At 45.5% G+C, this 16892-nt stretch overlaps 3 protein-coding genes across 3 annotated transcripts in view; 1 reads left to right on the forward strand and 2 right to left on the reverse strand.

Annotated features, from left to right (window-relative positions):
• si:ch211-256a21.4 (uncharacterized) lies at positions 1 to 4577 on the reverse strand. The gene is made up of 4 exons (XM_062390270.1): positions 4088 to 4577; positions 3734 to 3956; positions 1568 to 1759; positions 1 to 1189 (listed from the first exon to the last, which is right to left on the reverse strand). Exons 1-4 carry the CDS (start codon positions 4205 to 4207, stop codon positions 933 to 935), a joined length of 792 nt encoding a protein of 263 aa, XP_062246254.1. The 5' UTR covers positions 4208 to 4577; the 3' UTR covers positions 1 to 932.
• Positions 4578 to 4818: 241 nt separating this feature from the next.
• Positions 4819 to 12690, reverse strand: accs (1-aminocyclopropane-1-carboxylate synthase homolog (Arabidopsis)(non-functional)). Its single transcript, XM_062390528.1, has 16 exons — positions 12376 to 12690; positions 11615 to 12265; positions 10362 to 11116; positions 10210 to 10269; positions 10016 to 10086; positions 9854 to 9923; positions 9417 to 9483; positions 9088 to 9185; positions 8824 to 8901; positions 8526 to 8626; positions 8043 to 8132; positions 7888 to 7933; positions 7618 to 7759; positions 6629 to 6771; positions 6356 to 6509; positions 4819 to 5717 (listed from the first exon to the last, which is right to left on the reverse strand). The coding sequence occupies exons 2-16, from the start codon at positions 12243 to 12245 to the stop codon at positions 5302 to 5304; spliced, it is 2922 nt and encodes a 973-aa protein (XP_062246512.1). The 5' UTR covers positions 12246 to 12265; positions 12376 to 12690; the 3' UTR covers positions 4819 to 5301.
• A 1296-nt stretch (positions 12691 to 13986) lies between these two features.
• furinb (furin (paired basic amino acid cleaving enzyme) b) overlaps positions 13987 to 16892 on the forward strand; it is an 86107-nt gene continuing 83201 nt past the window's right edge. The window contains exon 1 of the mRNA XM_062390773.1: positions 13987 to 14514. The gene's annotated coding sequence lies outside the window, so the exon portion shown is untranslated. The remainder of the gene's footprint in view (positions 14515 to 16892) is intronic.

Consider the following 16892-nt stretch of genomic DNA (forward strand, 5'->3'; position numbering starts at 1 on the left):
TCAATATGACTGCTTATTTTATTATATAAAAAAGTAGTTATAAACAGGTTACAAATGGTAACAAACACATTAGTACAGTGCATCTGTGTGTAGCACTTCCTCTATCATCACTCACACACAGTCGTCAGGGGCGATTTGGAAACTTCTGCATGAGGAATCGAGGACACTGGCATCGAACGGCCGACGTTCTGGTTAGTGAACAACCCGCTCCAGCTCCTGAGCCACAGCTGCCCGACATTACCACAAATATTTATGACTCATGATCAGCTTCATAGAGGAAACAACAGAGGAGCACAATGTGAATTTTCTAATTCATAATGTCTCTTAACATCTCATATTAAAACCATTTTTAGTAAAATAATTCAAAAAGAAGGTGATCGTCCTCGGTTGAGTTTCACTGTCAGAAGTGTCACGTGGTCATCACAAGATGGAGCTGTTTTAACATTCATCGAGCACCTTGCAGCACCTACTTCCTTTTTCAGGTAAAGGAACAAGTTCAAAGAGGAAACCTGGATGTGTTCCCGGCCCAGAGGCAAAGCTGGACGACCGGCCTGTCTGAATTTCAAATCTTTGCAAAACACAGACCCAACACATCACCCTGACAGGGAGCAGCCCCCATCTGGCATTTGATCTCCCCGCCATTATTATTGGTCCTTAGTGTATTTTGAAAAAGTGCATCTTTAAAACCAGCAATGCAGAATTTACCACGGCGGCCAGCCCCTGCAAGACGCGTTCAGTCCCTCTGACTTTCAGGAGGCTGAGAATCTCAAATTCTCAAGACACAGTTGCTAACACATCTGTTTGGTTGTGTTGTTTTTGTGTAGCTCACACGTTCACAATCATATTCTCCGCCACATCCTTACAGCTGCATTGCATTCACGGTAGCCATGCACCACCTTTGGGATAATGTCTCTCTTGCGGTTTCCAGGCTGCTATACATTGCTATGAGAGCGTTTCGCAGCCCTGAGTTGAGTGGTTATCCGCCAAGACTCCACGGCCTTCTCCAGGTCCGGTAGGATGTCCGGCACTGTCGCTTGTTCCACGATAAAGATGGTCGCCTCCACGATCATCAGCAGGACCCAACCGAGAGCCCCGAGCCAATAGGAAGAGCCGAGGACCGAGACGTCTTGACGGATCTCTTCCCGGTGCTGATAAGTGAAAAGAGACCAGCTGAGGAGGAAGAAGAACCCTGACGGAGGAGAAAAACGAGTTAAATCAAGTATCATTGTGAGGGAATAAAAAGTCATTAAGGTCAATTATTACATGCCCGGAGCTTTAGAAACGAGTTTATATGATAATGAACTGCAATTCCAAGGAAAGTAAAAAAGTCTCTTTAAAAACTGCTGCCTTGCAGGGTATGCAAATGAGTAGTACTTGGACAAATAATTTCCATAGGTGTGTGTTTGACATGGACTACACAATCCCAAAAGATATTTGGAGGTTAACTGGAGCTATTTTTACTACTTGACTTGGAATTTATATATTATTTAAAAGGTGAAACATAAAAACATGTTGTGTAGCTCAGGGGAACAAATGTCTCAATTTATTCTGAGCGCTGCTGTTATACCTGTGGAGGCCATAGTGAGCAGCAGCAGGGTGGTGGGGTAGAGCGCCTGTCCGGCCATGAGCAGAGAGCGGGTGTTGGAGTACGACCGCACCGTCCGAGTTGTCCAGCAGAGGGCAAACACCAGACACAGGACCCCAGTGCTCATGGCCATGAGGAAGGAGAGGACTCCGAATACTTGCTCTGCTTCCAGGGCTGGAGGATGCAAAATAACACACACATTTATTCACAGTAAATAAACTTCACTATAAAACTGGCAGAGCTACATTAAAGTTCTGCTAGTAAGGATCAGTGTGTAGAATTGAGTGATATCTAGTGGTGGAGTTGCATGTTGCAGCTTTAATACCCCTCACCTCACCCTCCTCTTCCCAACATGACAGAGAACCTGTGGCAGACTTCAGTTGTCATTTAAACTCAAAAGATCTTTAGTTTGTCCCCTTTTGGTGACTATAGAAAACATGGAAGCCTCCATAGCGAGGATGTGAGGATAAAGTGTTTAGATATAAAAGGTAAAGACAACAAAAAATTGTACGATTTAGACGAAACACACTCGTGAAAACATCACTAGGATTGTTTTATATTCAATTTCTGCCAATAGATCTCTTTCAGCTAAATCTTACACACTGGAACTTTGAGAAGCGAACACGATGAAGTGATGACAAATGCTCCCACACAACATGGGTGTATCTACACCTGAAACCAGAGGAGTAAAATCAAGAGTTTGTGAACCTTCTCTACAAATACAGGAAGTTACCTCACACTGTGTTCCTTTCATTCTGAAAAAGACCATTTGAATAAAACAAATGACTAAGCAAATATAGAAAATGTCATGTTGTTTAGTGATCATTACACTAATGTGTTACTCTAACATCCCATGACTTACATTAAACAGCTAACAGTTGAATTAATTGTCATTGTGATACATGTATTGTGATTTAATCTTTGCATTTCCTATGATGACTTCATGCTCATCTGTCAAAGAAGACCAACGATGTCTTCTTGGCTCAAGGGACGGCTGGTTTAAGAACATAATGGAAAACTGTATTTTCATTTTATCCTTATTGTAATTATTATTGCAGTACCTTTGGTAAAACTAACAAAGTATTAGGAACGATTCAAGACAAAAAAATCGGAGCGGCGAGATAAAGTCATAATGTTAGGCTACGTGTTATTTTAGACGCTGGATATCTGTTGCCCGTGTTGAATTTAGAATGTGCAGCAGCTTGTTAGGAGAAAGACCCACAGAGATAGAGGAACTTGCTTTTTTTCTGTGGAGGAGGAAATGTTTGCTGGATGTCACTGGTTACACCTGTGTGATATTTAAATGGGTTTCATGGTTTAACATGAAAATAATGAGATGGGTAATTAAGTTTTTTGTATCGAGAAGGAACGGAACTCCAGAACGTGTTTTTCTTGTTGGTTGTTTCATTAATTTTTCTTTTCCTCTAAATATCATGACTTTTTCCTCATTAAATTGTGACTTTATTCTGGTTAAATTAATGTTTTTTTCTCATTCTCATACTTTGTAATTCATCCATCCATCATTTATCCACTGCTTCCAGAGTTCTTTAATATCCTCCACTAAAAACTTGCAAGGATATCAGCTGTCTCCAGCCTTTACAGGGGGAGGATTAGCAGATCACTATACCTGTGAGGACACAGGGTTTAGATCACATTATATAAGATTGTCTGCATAAAAAATCCTGGTGGAAATAGAAACAAAGGGAAAGAGGGGAACCTAATTTCCAATGCCAAGAATTAAGATTTAGTTGAGAATTAAAGACCAGGTTTCAGCTGATTTCAGCACATCTGCTTACAGCCGAGTGTGAGATGCTCAGCAGATACAAGGAATGCACTTCACTGCAGGAGCAAGCACAAACACGTTCACTAACCAGTTCTTTCTCAAGCGCCTCCTGACCATGATCCCCACTTCAGGTGTGAAATAAGTGGCCCTAAGGCAGATCTCTAATGCAACCAGTGCCTTATCTTACACAACACAACATGGCATGACCTATTTATGCTCATTGTTCATTCCGCCCTTTCAGGTACCCGTTTCTTCAAAATGTTATCAGTCAAATCTTGAACCTAACCCAGAGAGACAGGTTCAGACAAGCTACTGGTTATATTTGATGATAGTAAACGGGTGTAACGCAGCTAGTTGTGGCTCACCATTGAAGACAGTGCCCTGTTTAAGGCTGGTCTGGTCACTCCCAGTGTTGTTTGACTCTGTCCAGAGCCCCTGGTCCTTCAGCCAGTATGGTGTCCACACTGCATAGCTGACGCACAGGCAGCCCGCCAGCCCCACACAGGACTGAGCAAACCTGAAGCGACTGTTGGAATCTTCCAAGTCCAGAAACCTCATTTTTCTCCCAGCAGTGACGGACGAGAGAGGCTGGAATAAAACAATTGGAAATAGCTGAGTAACCACAGTGTCATGTTTCTGCATGGGAAAACTAACCCAGTTGCCTTGTTCATGTACCTCAGCTACATTACATCTATACAGAATAATAATGAAAGTCTTACCTTTCTTGCCAATGGTGGAACAAAGCTGTGAAGTCTGTGCACAAGGTGATCAGAGCAGCTCCTGGAGTTTACGACTGTACAAACACTACTATACAAACACCCGGGCACATTATGACTCATGACCACTCAAGCCGTCACTCGCAGATCAAACGCCCTCAGTGTTGCTCCACCTCCGCTGCAATGGAAACTCCCCCAACCGACGCTTAAATTCCCCCGGAATTCTCCACCGTTGCCCACCACTGTAGAGAAAGTGAAAGCATTAGAAGCCATAAGGTCACTCGATATTTCAGGAAGCAGAAGTATTTATTAGCTGATTTAAAGTAAGAGGAAGAAAGAGGAAAGAGGAATTAAAAAAGGTGTAAAACCCCTTTTATAGTTTAGTGCATTAAACTGCTCAGACATTTGATCAAGTCAAATGCAGCATCTGTGTGTGTGTGTGTGTGGGAGGTGTCATTATATATGACGAATCATCTAAGAAAGTCCCACTCTCGATTTCTCTCGGTGGGGCTCCGTTTTGTGGCAGTTACTATTTTAAACATCTCTCCCCTACGTCACAACCACCTTCGCTTTCCTTAGCTGCAATGGAACAGCGCCCACAGTGTTACACTTTAATGTTTTGTATAGAGATAGATATTATATATCTTTAATATTAAAATATAAAATATGAATATAGTATTTCTCATAATAATTCAAAGCTCAAATAAAGACAAGGATGAATTCCTGTATTTCAGTAGATCAATGACTTTAATGAAAGGACAATACATTCTGGTAAAATAAAGTGCATATGATGGAAATAATAAAAGATTTACAATTCAGATTAACAGACTATTAAAGTTTGAGAACAGAACGGAACTGCTTTTGGTTGCTTTTACATTTGGCATTCACTCAGAAGTTGAACATTAAAGTTTTGACCGTGGATTACAAAAGTTTCAAGGCCTTCTCCTCTAGCAGCTTAAAAATAAGGCCAGCAGATGCAGATAGAAAAGTACTTCCTCCTGTTCTTCCATCGCGGCCTTGGCTGCAGTACTTTCCTTCTTTACCTTCCTCTTCAAGTGGCTGTTAGCTTACGTTTGCTCTTCGCTCCTCAAAAAACAGGAATCGGATTTGACCTGGCTTCAGCATTTTGTGTCGAACTGCTCTGCAAATAAATGCGGCAAGCGAGTTGGATGCTTAAGGGCTCCCTCTCGAAAAACCTGGCAAGCTACATCCTGAGCCTACTTACTAGCCCTTTGCAGCAGGGCCTTGAAAACATCTAGAATCTCCGGGTCCTCTCCGGCAGACAGCTCTGGAGTGTTCTTCTCCAGCCAATCGGAGGAGTGGATTTGATGCCTGAGTGTACCAATCAGAGAGTCCAGACCCTCCGCGTGCTTCGATGATTGGCAGTTCAGCAACGCGAGCTCCTCGGGGGCCAGCGAGGCTTCTTCTGGAACAGGGCTACCCTTCTCCTTCAGCGGGTCGGCTGACTCCTGCCGGGGAGATGGTGTTGAATTAACAGTCCCGGCGTTGTCCGAGTCGCCACTGTCCTCTTTCACTGACGTCTCCTTCTCCTCACTGGCTTCTTTGATGGACTGTGGATGGGGGCTGGTACTTTCCCTCATTTCTTTCAAAGCCGCCCTGAATCGCTTGAGGCCTGAAATAACACAAAACATTCACAGAACCATTAACAACTATTATCCAATCAATACCTAGTGTGAGACACAGAGCAGGAGATAGGCTGGAACAACCCAATCTAATGACTGTGTAAATGAATAAATAAAATGCCAAGTTGAGGGCAGACAAAGAAAACTTGAACAATAGATATAACCTTTGAAAGTAGGATTGGTCATTTGTTTCTGAAACACTTGAAATTCTCTTCACGTCCCGATAGCCTTCAGATATAAAATAAGACAGTGCCTGTGCACTCACTGTAATAAATACGACGAATCATTTCATTTTGAAGAATTGAAATGATTGGCTGGTGTACCTGTCCCTAACTGACCTGCCTGCCTGTGCAAACCCTGTCCATGCCCTCATTGCGCATAAGCCAGAGAGACATACACCTCTGAAGCAGAGACAAAAGTCAGAGGATAGCTGGCGAGTCACAGAAAAGTCAGCTCCTTGCATATGTCGAGTGGTTTATGTGTTTTGAGGGCGTAGCTTTGAGGAGAGTGGCTGATGGGAGGAGGTGGGATGTTACTGGAGGTAGCTAACTGTTTCAGGACTACCAACCCTAGCTTTGAACACTGAAACGTTGGGCATATGAAGTTAGTATATACACAAGAAACTGACCGAGTTGAAGGTTGCTCTGTTGGTCTGCAAAGACGATGCGGAACCAGCCGGGCACGGAGCAGGAGAAGGCCTGACCACAGCTCAGCACCACCTTGTTTCGGAGGAAACTCCTCCACATACACAACTCCTCCTCAAATGATGAGTCTCTGAGGAACTGCCAACACAGCGACAGAAATCATAAGGCCGTCAAGTGTGAGAGAATTAAATTTCACTGAGGTAAGCAGAAGTTAAGAGTGAACAGCCCTGACATCGTAATCTAAAACATGCTCTCACCTTCCTGAGGTCGGCCCAGACATACAGCGCAGCACGCCGGTCCAGGTAGGGGATGCCCAGACTCTGCAGCTCTCCTGTCACGTAGCTGTGAGAAGCTTTCAGTCGTCTTCTGTTCACTGGCAGGAACTCTTCACTGATCCACTCTGCAACACGAGAAAAATATGCAACGACGACAGAGTAAGTGTAAATGAAATGTTACAAGTCTTTGTGCCGTGTGATGTGGCAGCTGAGCCCCACGCTGTGCTCGCGTAATACCAGAGGGAAATGATGATGGCTCCCAGGAAAGGGCAAAGTGATGGGGAGCACATTTGAATTCTTTTTAAAAGTTGCCATCTGAATTAATTTGCAATCATGGATTTAAATTCTAAAAACAACTAATTGTATTGCAAGTGTGAAATTTGACTTGTTTTCACTAAAAGGCTGAAAGTGAGGATCATAGTTCCTGTTGTGATCATATGAGATTTTCAGACAGGAACAATAATAAACCACAGGAATAATAATGCACGAGATCTGGACTTCTTGATATGAAGAACGCAGCAGGAGATTCTCTCAGCCTTCGGGCTTCAGGCAGAGATGGCGCAGTACACAGGAAGGAGGACGCAACACATTAATTCCACTGAGGAGATAAGGTGTTTGTTTGTTTTTTATCAACACTGACATCGGACCAAAAGCTCTTTTATCAGCTACGTTGACATCTACTTCGGTATCTTCTGTGTGTATGGCCCCTCTTTTTCATGCTGTGATATATTATCATAATTGCTTTTTTTCTGTTTGAGTCAGTCGCGTCTCCTGCTGTGTTCTCACACAGACATTAGTTTAGTTTTTAGTAAGGGACTGGCAGGAGAAACTCCGTAGATTGTCCGCAGCAGCTGACTCAGACGTTTGCATCCTCACATGCAGCCCCTCCGGATAATTTCAAGAGATTATCCAGAGATCAGTGCAAACATGACATGACTACTACATCACAAGTGAAACACTTGGATCCGTACCTCTGTCCTGAAGCAGCTGTGCTACCTGGTGCTGCGTGGGTCCAGAGATCCCGTGGAATGAGCCCAGCTGGGCTAGAGCTTCCACTAGGTGTCGGTTCTCGGTATGAAGAGTTCCTACTCTCATTCCTGACAATGCAAAGTCCTGGGAGGGAAGAGAAGGAGTAAATGAGAGGGAGCTGCGGGAGCAAACAGCGAGTGGAGAAAAGCAGAGATTTAACTTTACTGTCAGCAGGAATATAAGATGTCCCATAGTCACAGAACAGGATGTACCTTGCTTAACCCCCACATTACGTGCGTCCTCTGTGGGTCTGGCAAACTGGAATAAAGCGCACGTTATTAGCAGCTGAGAGGCAGTCCTCAGACACAGTTGTGATGATTAACGGTCTGATGGGGTAATAATGCAGAAATCAGGATTTGCACAGTACCTGTCTGCACTGAGGACACTGTGGAAGGTGACCGATTCATCAAAGACCGTCAGCATGTACACCTCGTCCACAATGGCGTGGAGTTCGTTTCTGAAGAGGGTGAAGGTGGAGGGAGAGGCAGTGTCAATAGAGATTGCTTTTATATTGTTACTTATGGTGTACGATGGTGAAAGTGTAACATAAATGTAAAATAGGTCCTTGGATGTCCTGCGTCAGCGTAAAAGGGGCTGAGGTTTATGGTTACAACAGCTCAGTGCCTCGCAGGGGTCTACGGAAGGAATTAACTCGGGCAAGATCATTTAGAAAATACAATAGATGGTGCAGGAGACTCCTTGGCACATGGCTGCACTTGACAATATGCTGATGGTGAAGGGAGGTGATAAAACTCCATCAAGAGTGCCCGATATTCCGGGGGAGGGGGGGGGGGGGGGGGGGGGGAGCGGTATTACAGCTTTAGATAACAGTGCAGGGCCAAACAAACACCTTTTGGCAAACTCCAAGAAGGCCATCATCTCCGCCAGGGTGTAGACATCAGCCAGAGGATTATGGGGGTTCATGAGGATGACACCTCGGATCGTCAACCCCTACAAGTGAAAGCAAGTATTTTTTTAGCAAATAGAAACTTATACACTCTATCAAGCGTTTTGTAAGATAACGTTTCAAAATAGAGGGAGAAAAGGAGCATTCAAAGTGTTTCTCTTTGCCTGAGCATTATTTAAGTGGTACGGTCTGTCTTTAAATATTTATCGAGGGCTTCAGAAAACAAGCACTCATGAAATACCTCTTGCTCAGCTCTTTTCAGACCTTCTTCTAGTTTCCCCACGGTGAGGTGGAAGGGACGACTGTCTTTGCCATCAGCCTACAAGTAACGAAATAACAAGATGAAGGGGGAAAACAGGTTTACTGGGCTGCTGGCAATACGCTCAAGATCGCACTTAAAGCTTCAGGCAAATTGCAAGGAAGATTTTACGCAACTAGCACGGAGCATCCATCACCCAAAGAAACAAATCATTACTGTGAGTAGATCCGGCTGTGTGTTTCTTACCTCACAGTCCAAAGGAACATGGAAGAGATTAACGTCACTATACAAATGCAGATCCTCTGTGATGACGCCGTAGAAAGGAGTGGAAATAAGAATTGCATCTGCAACACAAAAAACACAAACACACTGCAGTGGCACGAAGGACAAGGTAATTTGTGTGACAGCCGGATTCATTCGGAAGTTTTTGTTAAATTAATTATCAACCCACATTAAAAAAAAAAATTATGTATAATCTTGGTCCCATTTCTCATCTCCGGTGAATATTTGTTTGTTTTTACACAAACTAAATATGGATGCATTGTATGTTTATGTTAATACATTTGCAAACTTACCTTCGGGGTCACAAATTACCGCGGCAACACACGAGAAAAGGGAGCTGCAACCATTCATCACCACAACCTGAACAAACACAGAAAATCAAATTAAGGCTCAGAGGAAGGTTCTTCCTACAAAAGAAGCCATACATTACATCTGCAAATTAAGCCAGCCCCCTTTGAACTGCTGTGGTTGTTTAATTGTGGCTGCACTTTGCTTTTTAAACAACAATTAATAGGTGAGGCACATAAATCCACCACATCTCGATATCTGCAAAAACGTTAATCTTGATCATGAATCGCACAAACTCTGGAGACTCCATTTCCTTGATACAGTGACTGATGTGCCATTTGTTCACTTCCTGTCACACAACTGTGGTAGCGGTTGTCTCCCACATGTTGTTCACACTGCTTATGTAACAGTCCAGCATTAAAAGCGATAATCTTTCACTCACATTTTCGGCTTTGAGCGGCTTCGGAGCGGAGCAGTAGTGAGTCAGGAAGTCGGCCACCGCCTGTCTCAGGCTGAAAGATGGAAATGTTTTTTTTTTTAAAGATGGTTTACGTTTACTTCAGCAGGAGCCACGGGACAGAAGATCCACACTTAAATCTCTTACAATGTGTGTCCCCTCCAGTCGGAGTATTGCAACAGAGGCGGGTCAATTTTCAGCATGTCAGGCTTGGTCATCTGTGGCAGAAACAAAAAATGAAATTCATTTGGTGAAAGTGGGTAAAATAATTTGGAATTAATGCAAAGTGACAAACTCATATTTCAGGGCACTAGAGAACCTGACCGCACAAATTATCTCACCCGCTCTAGGAGGAGATCGTAGCATAGTTTGTTCTCACTGGTTCCCATGTTGATGACACCCTATGAGGGAGAGAAAGAAGACCACCTGCTGGGTAATCGGAGTAGTTTTATCTAATAATAGCTATTCAACAGCTGCAGTGACTCAGACTTACATGAGGGTTTTTTGTCTCGTGGTATTTGTCCTGTGCATATTGGAAAAACCCTTCCTGGAGAATGCCCTGATGCTGTCGGAACCTATTACCACGATTGGACAGGTAAATGCTAGGGGCGGGGGGCTCTTCACCCGTCAGTACTGCTACAACAATCTGTGGCGTTTTGCCGGCCTTGACAGATGTAGGTGGTGTTAAGGTTGTAGCCTCCTGCCTGGAAACAGCCTGAGCTGTGGGAGCCTCTGAAGGCGTCTGAGATAAAGATGACATGACGGCGGCAGCAGCCGTGGTTATCAGTGAGGCTGATGGATGAGCTGGGGGGAAGGCGTGGGGGTCAGTCGGCGGCGTCGCGGTGGTCGGAGCAGCCTGTCTGACAGCAGCCAACGCGCCCGTGAGCATGGTGAAGAGGCGGAGCTCGTGCTGGCGCTCCTGTTCCGCCCGTCTCTCCTCCCGCTCCTCCCTGCGCTCCTCGGCCTGCAGCTCCCTCTCCAGCCGCGACTCCTCCAGGGAGAGGAGACGTTCCTCTGCCGACCTCTGCCAGTTCAGGAAGCTGACCAGGGCTCTGTCCAGGCTGGCCTGACCGCCACACCGAGCACCTCCGTGGCTCCATGACGTTTTCCCACCGCGGCGACGCTTCCTCTGTCTCGCAGAGGCTGGGGAAGGAGAACCACCTTGGCTGGGCTGCTCCAGCAACACAGGACGACCAGCCAGCTGGATGGCAGCTGCGGCAGAACCCCCAATGTTCACGTCACTAAAACCTGGAGATGTGAAAAAGAAACAGAAACGGCTGCATGTCAATTTATGATGGCTGTCATGGTGATGACGTGGTGGCCCTGAGGACTTGACGCAATGCAACATAAGAAAACACAAGCAAATAGACATGTAAATAACACATGTAAATAACGATGTAAATGGAGAAAACCTCATCAACATATGCACTGCAAATACTCACAACGCAACCAAATACTCACAACAACTCTTGTGTTGCAGAGTTTGTATTATAAGTATTTGATTGCGTTGCGAATATTTTCTTGTCTGGCGAGGAATTTGATGTATTTTGTTATACTTTGAGTATTTGGTTCCGTTGGGATGCTAACATTTGCATGTTTTTTGAGTATTTGGTTGGTTGATGTATTTCTTTTTGCAGAGCATGTATTGTCAAATCGATGATGGTGTTTTCTGTGTTGTGTGTATTTGTGTGTGTTGAGCTCTCAGGGTCGCTGTCGTATAATAGTCATGGTGCGTGTATTGCCAACCTGAAGGTGAGACTCCTGGGTTTGTTGAGCTCTCTCCTCGCCCCAGGGTGTCGTCCAGCCCCAGCAGAGACTGCCCATCGGTCTCCTGATCATCTCCAGACCCGTAGTACATCTCAGGGGGAGCGACTCCTGAGTTCAGCAGGCTCTCCTCCACATCCTCACATTTTATACCCAGCGGGTCTCCTGCTTTAGGGGGCTGACCGAACAGAAACCCACCTGTGGAGGCAGGGCCAAAGGCCCCGGGTGGGACCCCCTGCAGGAACGCGTCCGCGCCCTGGAAAACCTGCTGGGCGATGACGGCCCCGCCCAGGGAGGCGTAGGTGATGGCGGGCCGATTCGCCAGCACCCGGTCCATCACGTCATAGAACTTCCAGGACCTCATCTTGTGGTTGTCTTTGATCCGCCGGTACTCCAGCTTCATCTTCTTGATCTTCTCCCGGCACTGGTCCCCCGTGCGGAAGATTCCCTTCTCCCGCAGGACGTGGGCGATGCGGTCGAACACCCGCTGGTTGCGGAGCGAGCTCTCCAGCTCGATCTGCACCGACTCGTCGGACCACAGCTGCAGCAGCTCCACGATCTCCGGGTCCGTCCAGTTGCTGCCTCGCTCGTGTCTCCGGCCGCGGAAGTCCATCCTCGGACTGGAGTTGCAGTCTGCGGCACAGGAGGAGAACATGAGCAGTGAGCCCGGGTTATCATGGCTCCTTCAGGAACACACGCAGCGAATCACCTCCTCCATCATTAACGATTAAATACTAATGTACCTGCTTATGCTCTCCGGCCGTAAATCAAAAGGGCAGCTCTCCTGCCTCCCTCTGTTGTGGAGCGGTGTCTGACACGAGACGTCCACCTCACTGCACACATGTCACGGCTGTTGCTCGCTAACCCGGTTCGTAACTGTTCTAACCGGCTCCGCTTGTACATCCGGTGCTAAAACCCCCCAGTCATTGCGACGGGCAGCTGTGTCAGGGCTTGCTGAAACACGGGGGATCGACACGTACATCTACATCCGGGTTGACTGCACATGCGTGCTGTCTTCATTCCGGGATAACTTTGGTCCGTGCTAATGCTGAAAGCGGGCTGAAGCGGGGTTAGAATCTATCATGCGAGTCAGACATGGCTCCCTCTACCGTACGGCTGCCGTACTTCTGTGTGTGCAACTGCTGTACACGGCCACAAGATGGCGGCCACAGATAGACACAACAAGCTTAACGCTGCTGTGAGGGGAAAACAAGAATGTGTGTGTTTTATACACCGGGATAGCCCGGAATTTCTTTGTTTATTTACTGGCTGTGAAGTTAAAAGTTCAGAGGTCAGGATATCTATCTATCTATCTATTCATCTATTCATCTATATGTCTGTCTTTATATTCATCCATCCAGTCATCTATCTGTCTAATTACCTATATCCATCTATTTATCTCTTTATTTGTCTATATATCTATCTATCTATCTGCCAGGTCTGTCTATCTATCTATTCAAGACTTCTTGATATATAATATGTCTACTTAAACGCTCTATCATCACTGACAATAATTCAATTACCCTTCATCTGTATCAGATATTTTCTTATGTATAAGCACTTTAAACATTGACACACTTCTCCATTACAATATAAAAAACTGTTTCCTCTAATCAATGATGTAAATACTCTTATTTTGTTGATGTTCACACTTACACACGAGAGGGAACCCTCACATGTGGCTCTTGGAGGTTTTTCCTTCTTTTTTGGGGGGGGTGGAGTTCCTTTCCTTACTCTTGTTAAGTTCAGTTTGTAGAATCTAGTGTTGAAGATGCATGTTGCAGCTCAAAAGGTGTTGAGTTGGTCCAGTCTGGACAACTGTAAAAAACATGGAGGCCTCCGTAGAGAGGACCTGCTCCTGCTGTAAATATAAAGTACTTAAATATAAAGGGTCATTTCTAGAGCAAAGAAAACAACTATTTGTACAATTTATACTAAACACACTAGTGAAAACATAACTCAAGATCTCCTTCACCTAAATCTTACACACTAACAAATGTGATTTGAGAATAAAAAATACAATTCGATTGATTGATTTTAAAGTTATTCTATTATTTTTGACATTTCATTTGTAAATCTTCATAACAGGATTGGCTGATGACAATTTTGTAATTTCTGTTATGCCTGCACAGTGACAATACAAAATGTAAACTCTTTTTTTACAACGTTATTTTCAAATTTATTTCCCATGCTATAATATCGAACAAAAATTAAATAATGGGACTTAAGGTGAGATTGTACGCTCCTGTGCTACCTCAAAAAGGGGGCCCCGCCCGTGCCTCGGACCGTGCGGGGCTACAAATCAAGCGCACGCAGCGTCTCCGGTCGGCTCTGCACGTGACGTATTTCCTGGAGAAAGGGTTTGTGGCAGTTTGTTTTCACCCCCATCCAGCGGTGAGCCGCTACACTGAGCTGACGCGGAGTCAATGGGTTCTCACACCTTTTTCATTGATCTCCCGGCGCGTGTGTTGGAACTTCAGATGTGCGAGTGAGTGACAGCCGGCACACTCCGGCAGAACCTCCCAGGCACACCCACAAGAAGTGAAGAAAGAAGGGGCGCTGGAAGTTCACCGGAAGAGTGTCAGCATGGTGCTGATGGTGGTGACGGCAAGTTGGAGGCGGCCGACCAGTAACACCGGATAGTTGTATTCATCACTTCAGAGGAAGAGGAGGAGGATGGGCGTGTGCGTAAGGCGGTGCTGCTGCTGCTCATCTTCTTCATCCATGTAAAGTTGAAAGTCGAGCCGCAGGAGAAGAAGAAGAAGAAGAAGAAGCGGGTGGGAGTCTCCGCCCGGAGGCAGAAGACGAGACAAGGAGGAGGGTGAGGATGAGGAGGCACCGCGGCCGCTCGGTGCTCGTTGTGGGCGTCTGACCAGGCGAAGGTAACCGGTTGATTCCTGTAGTTTTTAGTTGTAACCAAAGCGGGGAGGGGAGCAGCGGAACAGTGGGTGGGAACAATGGGAGTATTTGTTGAAAGCACGAGGATTTTTTTTTTGAAGGCATACGGCGCCTCACCAGTCCTCCCAGTCAGGTGGACCCTTCCATCCTCCCTCCTCCTCCTGTCAGGCTTCCTTAAAGCAATTTAAGGTGGAATTCAATTTGGCTTTGATATTTGAGCTGCTTTGATCCGCGCTGCCTCGTCTCTGAACTTAGTTTTTTTGGGGGTAAGGCAAAGGCATGCTTGTTGTTGTTGTTGTTTTCTTTGTCTTGACAATTTGTTGTGGTTAATTCTGCATCGCGCCTCACTCCACTCTCTTAATTTAGATTTATGCGCTTGCCCTCTTCCTTCCCCTTTGGTCTATCTTTAACATTTTCTTTCTCTTCCTTATTCACCCTGAAGCTTTAATAGCCCCCCCCCCCCCCCTCCATCACTTACTTTTATCTGCGTAAGGTTGGAATTGCTGTAATAAATATCAGTTAGTTCAATGCCTCAGAAGCCAGGGGCTGGAATTTGTTTATACCAAACTACTTCACCATTCCTCCTCACATCAGATATACAGCATGTGGCTGGTTTTTAAAGGGAAGCTCTGCTTTGAAATAAAAACAAATCGTAGGAACTCGGCTTAAAGTGATCAGACTCATCCTGTCCTGTCCTCTGGCTGCTCTTGTTATTGTGTTGCCTCCAGTGCATCTCCCACCGGGATCTCGACGGGGGATGAAGTCAAGGTCACCAGGCAAACCGCACGGCTCCGAGCCCCCCTGCACAATTGGATTACACTACCTCGCCACGTCTGAGATTATCCAATAAAACTAATCTTTGGTTCCCCCCCTTGTTTGGCCCAAATCCTGCCCGGGCCAGCTGGGAGATAAAGGATCTTAAAAGGGTTGTTTTGTGTGTTATGTGTACGTAGGCGAGGGGGGGGGGGGGGTTGACATCCATTCTCTGAGAGAGAGATAACATGGTTTCAGACTGTTGATTTTCCCCCAGCACTGATAATTCTTCAGGTGTGTGCAGACATTTTCCTAGACGCATTAAAACACGAAGGCAGTGGAGGGAACCGGAGCAGGGAGACGAACTTTTCAGCTGTATAACTCGTCTACAAACTAGGGCAGAGAGTGTTGTGGATGAGCGGAGGTTGGACACAGGGAACAGTACCAATGTTCGAATGGCTGTAAAAAAAAAACGGGGTTGGATCTCATTACTTTCAAAATTGATTATTTCTGCTGGACACAGAGCCGGTGCCCTCGACAACGTTTTTTTACCAGGCCTTACCATCTCCGCCGCTCTTAGACGGCAGGAGCTAAGATGGATCAGGCTTTAGAAGTACTCAGTCAGGGCGTTCCCGCTCACTTCACACCGTGCCTCGGATAATCGCCTCTTCCAGCTGTGAACCGCTGTCCTGACTGAGTGCAAGATGCTGGCGCGATGCTTCTGCTTTTCTCCAATCACATTTTAACTAAGAGCAATTTTCCCTCTAGCGGGAGGATGCTTGGCTGTCGGAGGTACTTCACATATGCGGCTCCTCTCTCCCGTGCCTCGGTATTTTTTAGTGACAGGACAGTGAAGGATACATGTTGAGTGTTGATTTGGCTGGCGGGCTGCTTCAAATTGAGCATGAGTGCTGCCTGTGCTCTGTCACAGCCCTGCTAATGGAAATCACCTGCTCGTCCCCGTCAAGATCCCCATTTATGTTTATCACGTCTTTCTCGAGTTCGTCAGATACCTCACATTTGCAGTGCTGAACATGTTGGTGTAACCGCAGGCTTCTGCGGCTGTTCGCCAAGCAGTTGCTCGGGAGCAGCCGTGGGTGAAGTGTTTTCCGGGTCATACACATTTTCCAGACGGGAAAGGAAAAATCAAATCAGCAACTTTCTTGACTGTCTCGAGCCAAGTTCTGTAACTCCACGTCTTTTCTGATATTGCTGTACTCTGCATGAATTAGATCTGGAGCGAGACTATTTTTATAAAATCAAATATCAGAAAGTGTGGAAGTCAGTGCTGTCTGTGCCTGGTGGATATGTTAATGTCACCGCATCAATATCACCAGTGAGAATGTGAGCCAAGCAGATAATTAATCATTTGACTCAACCATAACAGAATGATCTGGGATTTTTGAAGCCAATACCAATATGGATATTTGAGACTGGAAATAATGATACCCTGAGAAACCTCTGTTTTATTTATGATCTCTTGGAAGGGATCAATCAAGTGTGGGTTTTTGAAGAGGTTTGACAAACATGCTTTTTTTCTGAGGCTAGATAGATAGATAGATATTTTATATATATATCTGTTTATATATTTTTTGTCTCCTTGCATATA

This window comes from Platichthys flesus, chromosome 6, assembly GCF_949316205.1.
Source record: "Platichthys flesus chromosome 6, fPlaFle2.1, whole genome shotgun sequence".
NCBI lineage: Eukaryota > Metazoa > Chordata > Actinopteri > Pleuronectiformes > Pleuronectidae > Platichthys > Platichthys flesus.